We start from the raw sequence: 12,515 nt of genomic DNA on the forward strand, positions 1-12,515 counted from the left end.
AGGCAAAAAAGGCTGAACAGCAAAGGCTAGATTCTTACTCGTTTCAGCTATGTCTTATATGAAAAAAAAATCTATATCTAGACGCCAATAATATCACTTTGAATTATCAATCCACAAATAAAACTATGATATTTAACCTAAATAAAAAAAAAATCTTACTCTGTCAGCTCATCTAAAATGGGGATGGCAATCCCTATGATACACATTTCACATATTATACAACACGTGATAATTATACTTTTTAGAAGATTAAGAGATTGCATGCAGTAGAACCTGTTGCTCTAATGCCAAAGAAGACTTCTCAATCATCTTTTTATAAGTAAGTAAAACTTTACCCTATTAATTTTCAGATACCACATTCATACTTTCTTCAGAAGGTACCTTCCACATCATACTCCCTGATGCATGTTTTATTGTGATTTAAGCTGGTTTAATACTTGTTGCTGGCTAAGGAATGCATTTCTAGTATTTAAATAAGAATGTCTTAATTGATTTGAAGCATCTTAAATATGATGGCATCTGTTTTAAAATCATGTTGAAGCTATATTACCAGGTAAATCAAAGCATAACACATTGTATATGATAGCCTTTTGACCTTTCTGCCTGATATGGGCATGGACTGTTGATTTTCCTACCAGTAAAGAAAGAAAAAACATTACTTTGTGATCTAAACACACCAATTTACTATTTTTGTGGGAATACTATGTCCCCTTAATTAAACGTTCACTTTTTTGAATGTTCTTACCTTGATTGGCTCTGTTGCATTCGGTGCAGTCAATGTGTAGATACCATTTGAAGTAAATCCTGATTTATATGCTTCTGCGCAGTCTTTGAAAGTTATTTGCTCTTCTTTGGCAACAAATGACGTTCTTGATGCTAAAATAAAATGTACACAATTATATAGATCAGCAACCCAACACTGTAAATATATTTTTGAGTGATATGAAACCACAAGCCTCCATAATTATTCTTTTATGCAAAGGTTGCACAGCAAATGTTTTGCCACTGACAACATTTTCATGGAATCATAAATGGCAAGTAAGATGTATCATGGCATGTTTAATATCTTTCCACTTTAAACTTTTAAAAGGTATGTTTAACATAATGACATCTATAGGATTTAACTTTAATTATTCAAATGTTATGTAAAAATAAACAAAATTATTTTATTTGATTAACCTTTCATAAATTTGTGAGAATAGGTAGTTCACTAAACAGCATACTTTACATAGACAACATTTTCTGTTCTTTTTAGTTCACAAATATTTGAAAATCAGATGAAAAATGTCTTTACTGTGGCATCATTGTGACTTTTATGTTTGTTGTAGTATTTATGGTTCTTTTTCATTAATCATCCGTATTTACTCTCTAGCAAATCTGGCAAGACACAGATATCCAGAAACTCGCAAAAGTTGAATGTGTGACTGGACCTAAATGATATTTAAATGCCCATTAATGAGAGAGACAGTTTTCAGTTTATCATTGAGCATTCAAGTAATGTATAAAGACCAGCGCTGGATTAACCCGAGGTCTAACTGGGCTACATCCCAGGGGCCTCGGGCATCCAGGGGGCCCTTCAAAGTCCTCAGCATTATTGATCAGTCCGGGGCGCCCCCGGCCCATCAATGCTGCTGAGCACTGTCACTGCAGTCATCCGTCCCCGGCGCTCAGTAATCTGTTTACTGAGGAGATCTCGCGAGAGTAAGACTATGAGTCTTACTCTCGCGAGATCTCCTCAGTAAGGAGCTTACAGCGCACCGCAGAAGGGGGACTGCAGTGACAGGTAAGCGCTTGGGGGGGCGGCTCACATTGGGGGCCTCACGGGGGAATGGAGGCCCCCTTAGCCCATGGACCTTCATTTCCTTAATCCGGCCCTGATCATCATCTTCATCATCAACATTTATTTATATAGCGCCAGCAAATTCCGTAGCGCTTTACAATTGGGAACAAACATTAATAAGACAATACTAGGTAATACATACAGACAGAGAGGTAAGAGAACCCTGCTCGAAAGCTTACAATCTATAGGATAAAGACATAGACATAAACCGAAGACCTTATAAGAAAACATTTTATTGGCTCATAGACAGTCTAAATCTGATAAATGGGATTATAAAGAGTGAGGGTCACATTGATGTAAATATATGAAATGTCACCATTTATTTCTGCTGTCACTTTATTGAGCAATGTGTGAAATCTATAAGGAAGAACATATACGTCATGTCTACATAGGTGTGCATATAACTGTTACTATACTGTTTTTTTGGCATCAAGGGCATTGTGAAATCTGATAATGTTCTTATTCTTCTATTATTATTCTGTTTTTAAATAAATACCAATATCTTGCAGGGCACAATGTCAATTTCTAAATTTAATACCCATCTGTTTCTGGAAAGTATTATGTTCTTAAGTTTGTGATCCAAAATGTAAGAACTCTTGAAATAACAGTTTTGTTATTGTGCTAAGCTAATCTTGCTTGGGATTCTTCCAGATAAGCACAACTGCTCATTCCAAAACTTTGTTTTCACCAGGCAATTTAATAAATATTTTCTACAGTGCTTCCTATTGAAATAATTTCAGGGGATATCAGAAGAGAAATGCACGTATGTTTACTTGAGTATATAGACTGCACATACAGAGTAGTTTATTACATTACTCATCATAATTGTGTTGTAAAATATTAAGCTTAATAGCGGTGCTGTTGCTGTAGAAATGTAGCGATGTAGCATTCTATAGAGCAGTATATAAATGCAGCATAATAACTAGGGTATCCGAGGCATGTACGTCCAGTCTTGGGTACATTTAACACTCAGGATAATGTGTTTTAATGAACTTATAAAGTTTAGCAGCTTATATAGCGTTACTTTAAAAAGGGCTGTCTCGCATTATATGTGGGATCATGCATTATCTACTGTAAGTGATGGCTGATCTTTGCAGCCACCAAGTAGTTCTGTCACCATATGCAGTCTTGTGCTTTAATACATGTCACAAATTCGAGATGATTCTAATATCTGTAATAATTTGCTATTTTACACTTGTGTTCCTGTTTTAGCACTAAAATATCAGAACTCGCTGTTTTTTTACAAGCATTTGCTTACAGCCCTGTACTATTATACAGAGATGTTTATGCTTGAATTCAGTAGAATGATAGAGCTACATATTACAAAAATATATGTAGATTTCCTTGGAGAACTGAATTTTTCTATTTTTAAATCTCATTAGAAAACAGGTTTAGACCATGCTTGTATTACATACATACTCGTCTGGGGTAACTCTCTCAAAACAATATAGATCTATAGATTGGCAAACAACTCTTTGTTGCTTCTAAACTGACAAACTGGCTCTAATATTTTTCTTTTAATTTCTACAACATTTTTGTTGTTCCTAAAATGTCCTTGGCTGACATGCTCCGTTTTTTAATAGGTGTATCTCACATACCTGTTTGAGGTGCCATCCTGGTTAACAAGTTGTGCACGGTCTCCATTAAATCATGCTGCTGTTTTTGCAGAAGAGAGTTATTTGCAGATGCTGTAATCAGCTGTTTTTCTAAATCTTCAATGATAGAATTTTGTCTGAGTACTAAGTCTTGTAGTTTATCTTTTTCCTCCTTTATTGACTGCAGTTGCTGTGTATGCTTATCCTCCATACCTAGGACTTTCTTCTCCAAATAGCTGAGAAAAGAATACATATTAGCACAACTCTAGAGTTTGTGATGTGTGACTATTATATATCTCCTACCTATTGTTCACTTGTATGATATGTTGTTTAACATGCTACAGAACTATTGGCATTCTTTTAGTAAACCTACCCCTTTAATAGAGTAGAGGCTGTTGTTTTGTGGGCTGCAATAATGAAACTGCAGCTCACTAATATACTAAGCCAGTGATATCACTCAGACACAGTGGAGGCAGACTTTTTTTGGGCTGAACCAATATTTTTGAGAATTCAACATATCTATTCACTAGGAACTACAAAAAGACAACTACTCACTAAGAAAATGTAATTTTGTCTTTTATGCCTAGTTTTCACAATATAGTTCCATTAAATTAAGTACATTTACTCAACTGACATCTGTCATTAAAAACTAATAATGTTTCATGGGCTACACATTTAAACTTAGATTTCCTTTTTTCACTGTTACAAATATATATTTTAATAAAAACTATGGCTATAAATGTACGACAATATTGAACAAAAAAAAAGGGCAAACCGACTTACAAGAATGCATAATAAAATATTTTTAAACAGAAATAATAAAATAACGTAGCGAAGTACAACACCCTAATTCAGTCAATGAAGAGGGCAAGCTTGCTTCAAGGCAAGGCTTACAAAATATAAATCACTACAACATAGTGATTAACATAACCAATAAATAATGAAACAGTAGTCACTATTATAGTGTGAAAGCACTGGAACATACCTCTCAAATTCATAATGATTGTTTGGGTATATATAATGAAGTAATTGTCCAAATTTAGATTGCTTTTATTACATTTTAAGATATTTTTGTACATATGTGTGCATAAAAGTATAAATACATTCAAATAGAACATTGAAGAGTTAGGCGCTTTAAGGACTTTGCTCCACAACCCTTAGAATTTCATTAAGGTAACTGCAGTATAATCTATGAATGCTTAAACAAAAGAAACACCTAGAGATTTATTTTTATACATAATATAGCTTGTTCTTTGTGAGTTTGATATCCTTGAACAGAAGCCATTTAAGCATCTATTGATCTTGTTTAGCAGTAATGTCTTGTACAGTCCAGAGGTTAGTCTATTGATTGATTTTACTTAAGTCGTGTTATGTTGCACACTATAGTATTTAATTCTTCAAGCATTAGAAAGGTGACAAAAGCCATGTCTGTTGTCTGTTCAGACAGCATTAGGTATTTATTACTTTCTATTTATAACTGATGTGGCTACTGGAATGTTAAAAATGTTCACTAACCAAATACATATGGAAGCTTGGATAACATGGTTTAACCCTGGCATTGAGAACTCTCTTTTACAAGCTAATGTTCATTAAGTCAGCATTATTATCGCATCTTTTTTTTTTGTCAAGTCATATTTATTACAGATGTTGCAACAGGCAGTGGTATACTGCAATGACAAATAGGGGTTGCTAGAGAGGGGCGAGTTGCTGATATTCTGACCCAGGTGTGAAAACTCAAGCTAGTTTGTTTAGGAGGATCAGCCTGCAGACAGCAAGTGGACACTACTCAACTTGATTAATAAATAAAAGTCCATATATTTTTGAAGGACCCACTCGGCCTCAACCATCAGGTAAAGTTAAAGGTACTGATGTTTTTCCTATGAATGCATGCTGAAAGATTATGATCTGGTCAGTGGGCAATGTGAGTAGGCACTCGCCATGACCCTGAGCTCAGTTAAACCCTATATTACCCCTTGCATTCTAACTGGATGAGGATTTAGCTCATTCAGTTAGAAGAGTTCAGCTGTGATGGCACATGTATTTTGTTACCCTCTTGTATGTTCTTTTTACATCACATCACAGTTTTACATTTTATTTTAGTTTTGATAGTATTTAATCTGCTTTTATTTTGCTTGCCTAACCACTTGTAATGCAGTTTGCTTTAGGATATTTTGCTGATGACATACTTGTGATGTGGATCCACTAATGGGTCTCTTTAGTTATACATTGTAGACATTCATTAAAAAGATTGAGGCTGGGCTTGTCTTGTTTTGAGGAAACCCACATTGATAGAAATAATGGATCCAGGTTAGTGTACTTCAATATTTGTTTACATTGCAGTCTACTCGTCCACCTTCTCTCACACTACATAAATATGCCAGGCACAGGACGGGATGTATTAGACAGAAAGAGAGAATAATATGTCATTGTGTCTGTGGAAATGCTTTTTTATCTCCGTCCTGAGGAAGAACCCCTGAACTCTGGCACAATTGCTGTTTTATGAAAACAGATGGTATATCCTCTATTGATCACTGGGGAAATGAGCATGATCACCGTAATAATCACCTTCCTAAAAACATTGTGTATGGCTGTTTGCACACCAGCAGAGCACAATGAACAGACGTGTGTTAACCGAAACTTTACCGATCAAAACAAGTAAAATACTGGATGACAATGTGAGCAGCTCTAATGGCTACTTGCATTTCAAGATAAAAGTACTTTGATCTTATTTAGGTATCATATCAAATGTCTAATAAATGCAAGCAATTGCATATACATATTAAGTAAGAAAATTAGATTAAAAGTTGAATTTGATTTGAAAGTAACCCAATTTATTTCTAAAATGTTATTCAGAATCCTACTTTAGTCTGTAAACACTTCAGCTTGCTTCATACATATTCTGCAATAATGTCAGGTTATGAGTGGTGGTTAATTTTTTTCTCATTTTGAAATATTTCCCTAAGATTTTATATAAATGAAACGCACCTGTTCTTGTCTTGCAACTTGGTTATCTCACTTGTTTGATCTGATATTTGTTTTTCCAGTTTGTTTGTTGAAAATGAGTTTTCCAAAAGCTGAAGCTCCAGCCGACTTGTTTGGTTAAATACCTGTTTAGAATTAAAAAATTAAATTGTCAAGCACGCGTGAGCTCTTATTGTTGTGTTTTATTGTCCGTCATGTTTCTCTGTAAATACAAATAACACAATCTGAACTGAATTGAGCAATACAGATCATTCAAAAACTAAAAGCTAGTTATCTATTGATTATGGACAAAGGCACCATTAATTACTTATGGCTCCCCTGATTACAGATGTGGCGAATGCCTACGTACACAACATATCCAAAGTAGATGTGATAAACGTATTTATTACATTCAACAGTTACTGCTCTGCTAGACTTGCAGACATTTACTAAAGCAGTAATGTCCTGTTGTTCTCAAAAAGGGCTGTAAACAGCATATGAAACCTACTATAGCTGCATGTTTGCAATTTGCATATAGAAATGTTATAAAACAGATTAGAATGCTCATCATACCTTTAGCAGATGCACCTGATTAAATGTCCAGATATATATTATTCTCCTATTTTCAGCATCATTAAACTTAATTAAATGCTCTGCATTCTGTTTTGACAGTCATAGCAGATGAGGGCGGGGGTTTCTGAATCTGTTGCATGTATGTACTTTTCTTGTGTGTAGATTGTTGGTAGGAATGTTCTATGGCATTTCAATATTAGTTTATACCATAGAAAAAAAAAGGATTTGAAACCTGCTTTCAGTCCACTAGTTACAAATTGGACTCTTCTGTCTTGTAATGTGAAGCCTGTCTTGCGCTTGTAGTCAGCGTTGATACCATGTATTTCTCAAATTTATATGATTCTCCCTATTCTGAATATATTTAAGACATGGCTAAAATGTAGCAGAGTATATTGCAATATACCATAGCAATCCCTTTCAGACTGAATGTAATTTTATTTTAAATATACAGTACATTGATTTATCATGCTTTGGCTAGCAAAGGTCCAACTCAGAAACTACAGCATAGCAAAAGATGATTTAAGAAAATATTTTTTAAAAAAAACAACAAATTGGTCATCATGCTTTGACTACATTTTTTCAAAAATATAAATCATTTCCTGAGACATTCGTCTTCAGCTTATATCATGCCAAGGAATGTTATTTATTTCATTGATGACAATGTTTCGGAAGGAAAACATAGCTTTGGACGTTTGCAAAACTTGCCTCATCATGCTGCATGCTGTTCAGACAATACTATTTGTGTAATGATTACATGTACTTCTTTCATCTGGGGCTTGTTTCTGTTTACAGGAAGACCTTATTACTCATATCCGTCATGTTAAATATTTCTTGAGGATATGATTTCATGTTGTAGTGTCCTTGGGAGAACAAGTTTTGATTTTTTTTGTGTTTTTTTTGTTTTGGTTTTTGTTTTTTTAGTTTAACAGTTATTAACCACTTTCTTAGAAGTCTCAACAAAAAGGTTCCGGCTACATTTTGAGAACTCTGTAACTGGTCACACATATTTGGTATACATGTGGACATATTTGGTTTATTATAACATAGTAGACCAATGTGTGTAATATATGTAGTGTTAACCTATTTGTTTACCTAACCAATCAGTAATGGTTTTCTCTACCTTGGTGGCAAAGTTTGTACTCTGCATTGAGTTGAGCTATATTTTTTATTCCTTTTGGCTAAATAAATCACATAGTGATTAAAAATAAATAAATCCTTTGGTAACAACTTGTAGTACTGAGGTAAATGCCCTATTGTAGAATTCAGTGTCAATAGCTTTTCCAATTTGTACATATAATGGAGGGCTGTTAAAGTCTATTTTTTTGTTTTTGTCTGTTTAGTGTAAACTTTCTTTTTATTCCCTCTAAATATCAAATATGAGTGTACAGCAAAGCAGTTACTACTTAATAAAGCCTTTCTAAATCCTATAACACATTGGAATTTTATTATGAAATATTGAAAAGAATCTACTTCAAATCAACTATAATTGATCTGTCATCATGTTGGCTATAAGAAATTAGTGATGAAGATACACAGCTACCCACTTTAATATGATCTGTGATAAGTAAACATATTATACACGCATGTTAATACACTATAGTATTTAGTAAGTTTGATTGTTGTCTGTGTATATTGGAAGATGATTAAAAGCAGTAAATTGTAGTATTTATATAACAGGTGGCAGAAAACAGTGTTTTCCCATTTTAAATGACTTTTTCAGAGGAATGTTTATGGACTTTTATTTTATGTACAGTATCATAGCAATGGGACTGCACTCTACATTTACAAAGTTATAATGTAATTTTGGATTGAAAAGTGTTATACATATTCTACCCTTGCATATAATAGGACTTAACATGCACTTAAAAGAGAAGTCAACATTTTGTGGACATCTCTCACCCCGTAATACCCCCACCCCCCTCTCTTTTAAATAGATACACAAGACCTATAGGGTAAATTTTGTAAATAGAAGTCCCTGCCTAACTTACTTTGACATTGAAAGACTCAATTAATGTACATGATTAGATCTAGTCCTCAGTCGTTCCCCTCTCAATCCTGCGTTGTCCGCCTAAAGTCCCTTACTTTACAAATTACTGCTGTGAAAAGTGTTTTACTTCAGTAATCCAAATGTTGGCAAATTGTCAGGGTGTTGGGGGCCAGACCAAAGGACTGCATATGATCGAGCTGCAATTCCATTTGTTTGAAAAAAAAAAAAAAATTGTACACACATTTATGATCGAGTTGCGTATGTTCTCTCTCTCTGAAGCATTGAACCTGGTTCATGCTAGGGGGGTGCAGTAACACTAACTCTTGTGGCCATGGTGATTTATAGAGAACAGATACGCATTAGTCTGGAAAGTGTCTGATCCGGAGATTTATAGAGCATTTTACAGACCGTGTTTCTTCCTGTGCGAGTGGAGGGCACGCATATTTTACAGAAATATCACAAAGATTACATGACCTGGATTGGTAAAACATTTTTTTTTTTTTCGGGCTCGGTTGTGACACAGAAGATAAATGCTATTTTTTTGTTTCTCTTCCGTTTTCTGTGCATGAATCAGCCCTGATACTATGTTAGCATATAAGTTAATATGTCATAGTGCTTTTTGCATGTTTACCTGAGCTTCAACATCGGTCAGCTTTCTTGTCTGTTCAGCTGTTTGGTTCAGTAGATTGGTCCCAATCTCCATCATTATAGCAGTGTGGTTCTGTACCGCGTGCTTCTGCATCTCCACCATCTCTTTTTTCATGTTGTCTTGAATATAGTTCTCAAGCTGCCAAAACATGAGTAAAATAGGTTGAATTCTAACAAGACTTGTTCATTTTAAATTTGGTAGCAATTTTGTCTTTTGTTCCTGTGATGAATCTCAGTGAATCCCTTTACTACCATTGGCCACAGCTGAGTACTTCAGTCTGGTTCACATGTTAATAATGATCGGGTGACCTCCTGGACATCTAAAGGCTAATTACAACATTGGGAAGGCAGTCTTAGACTATCCCTGCAAATGTTAGAAATTGTAGAATAATGCTATATTACTTATATATTTTATATATATATTAAGGGATGAATTAATTTCATAATACACAAAATGAAAGATGCTCAATCAATTTATAATAGGTGTTGAAAAGGGAGGGGTTATCTAGAAAAGAAACACAAAACATCTCCCAGTACACTATCGGCCAGTAAAAGTCTAAATAAAACGGCCTCCTTCATAAATAAAATACAGAAGTCTTAAGCAAGGGCCTAGGGTTTGGACCATCCTCAACAGAAGCGCAGTAGATTGGATGGCTTATCGTATATTTGCAGATATTCATTACAAGGCAAAGCACTCCCACTGGAGGATGAGCATTATGGAAATAGAGTGCCGAAGGTCTATTATCTCAACTGTAGAGTTTAATAGAATCTACAATTTACTGTGTTAAATGAAACTTCATACATTTTTTTTTTACTTAGAATTGAAATCCTGTTGATGATTATTTATTTGGCTCTCACTAAATTGGCCTAAGTGTGTGAGTTTTTGTGCTTGAGGCAATGAATTAGAGAATAAGCTACACTGGAGCAGGGCATGATGTAAATGAATAAACATTGTACAGCGCTGCATAAAATATTGACCCTATATAAATAAATTATAAGAACTATAAAGGAGCAGAAAAATTAATGAAAATGTTTTCCAGATCATGTCAATTGGAGGATGTGAATTTTAGTGAAAACATTTGCATGAACATCTTTTAAGTAAAATTATATTACCATAGGCTTTCACTAGTTTTGCTTTGAACCTTTGAATACAACTACCTGAAAAGATAACAATTTATTTGAACATAATATATTCCTTCTCCACGAACAGTGATTCAATCTTCAAAGAACTGAACACTGATAAGTGATTGTAAAAATATATGCATGTTATGTCTCTATAAAATACATTTACACTTTGAATAGTCCCGTAGTTAAAGCATACTTGTTGAATAGACTTGAATGAGCTAAACGACACAACCATATTCTAACTAGCAAGTTATGACTTATGAGTTCAGAAATGTAACTATCTGTAACAAAATGTGATCAATACACCGTTAATACTCAGGGTTTGTAAAATAATCATAACACCAAAAGTTATACTATAACTAATGATAAAGTCTGTACTTTCATCATCTATTTCTAGGTTCTTATTTGACCATATAATAATTTATCTCAGAGGATTAAATAAATGCCAGATTTTTTAAATGCAAATTAATTTCAATCATAGTTAACACTGCAGATGTTGAAACCTTGGTAACCACTTCATGATTAGGCCAAATTAATTTTTTGAGGGGGCATGTCTGAGTTTTAATGAGAATAACCTTTTTTTTTTTTTTTTTTTCTTAGCCTACCGAAATGATAATTGTTTCCTCTGGGACAGTTAGGGACGACTTTTGGTGGCAATTTGGAAAAAAATATCTTTATTTTATAAGGATTATCTATGGAAAATCAGGCACAAATAGGAAGAAACAATGTTTGTTCTGCTACTTTAATGTCGTTATTGTAGCCTTTGAGATGTACTACATAATTTAATCATCTAGTTGTCCTGAATACAGGACCCTCTTACCTTTCTTCATGTATGTATTACCCAGTATTGCTTTATTACTGTTTGTTCCCAGTCGTAAAGCGCCACAGAATCTGCTGGTGCTGTACAAATAAATGTTGATGATGATGAATACAGCGATACCAAATATGTGTACTTTATTCAAGGTCTTGCATAGATAATAGGCCAAGAATAATAGTGCCACATTTTATTTTGATCATTTTTCTTTTGTTTGTATTTCAAATTATTTATTTTAATTACAGTCAATCTATTGTAGCTCTGAATGAAGGACATGCATCATATCCCTCCTGTCCTAACATGTCCAGCCCCTCTTAAAGGAACTGCGATGACTTCACTGGGCATGGCAAGACCAATGTGAAAGCAATGTTTCTGCACAGTACTCCGTATGTAGGGAGGGCCGGCAAATTTTAGCCCAGGGGGCAGGACTCGACTCAGCAGCCTATTAGGAACATTTTAAAGGGGAAAAATGCAGGTGACCCAGCCCAAGGTAGCCCACTCTGGAACCGGCCCAGGGGACAGATGCCCCCCTGCTCCCCAGTCCAGTATGTTTGGGAACCAATCGAACTGATCCTGGTTGCAGCAGTATACCATGTTGTACTGCTGCCATTTTGGATGCTTATCTATAGGTCTTGTCAGGTGAATACACTGCCTGACATCATGTGTATATGTAAATGGAATGGTTGGAAAGTGGTTAATTTAGGCTTTTCTTTACACTACTTTTATTTTTCCATATAAAAAAATATTTTAACTTATTAATCTTATAGTTTGCAGGAGTTATAGGTAGTGTTCTTGCACCTATTACCCTTGTATTCCAATATATATTAATATTCTGTGCAGTGCTGCAACATTTTTAGTATTGCATTACATTTTGTAATATTTTTGCTATTTACTGCTTATATTGTAAACAAGAAATCCCCTGCCTCCATCTGTATGTAGCTTTGATATTTAGCCCTGGTTCCTCAGTGCCCT

At 34.5% G+C, this 12,515-nt stretch overlaps 2 protein-coding genes across 3 annotated transcripts in view; one reads left to right on the forward strand and one right to left on the reverse strand.

The window, feature by feature from the left end:
• Positions 1-12,515, forward strand: part of MCPH1 (microcephalin 1) — a 274,703-nt gene that overhangs the window by 118,416 nt on the left and 143,772 nt on the right. The window lies entirely within an intron of this gene.
• ANGPT2 (angiopoietin 2) overlaps positions 1-12,515 on the reverse strand; it is a 39,583-nt gene that overhangs the window by 13,799 nt on the left and 13,269 nt on the right. Inside the window, exons 2-5 of the mRNA XM_075202485.1 lie at positions 9,588-9,743; positions 6,421-6,542; positions 3,439-3,671; positions 746-876 (exon numbers count right to left, since the gene is read on the reverse strand). Of these exons, the coding sequence (XP_075058586.1) occupies positions 746-876; positions 3,439-3,671; positions 6,421-6,542; positions 9,588-9,743 (642 nt within the window). The remainder of the gene's footprint in view (positions 1-745; positions 877-3,438; positions 3,672-6,420; positions 6,543-9,587; positions 9,744-12,515) is intronic.

This window comes from Mixophyes fleayi, chromosome 3 (assembly GCF_038048845.1).
Source record: "Mixophyes fleayi isolate aMixFle1 chromosome 3, aMixFle1.hap1, whole genome shotgun sequence".
Lineage (NCBI taxonomy): Eukaryota > Metazoa > Chordata > Amphibia > Anura > Limnodynastidae > Mixophyes > Mixophyes fleayi.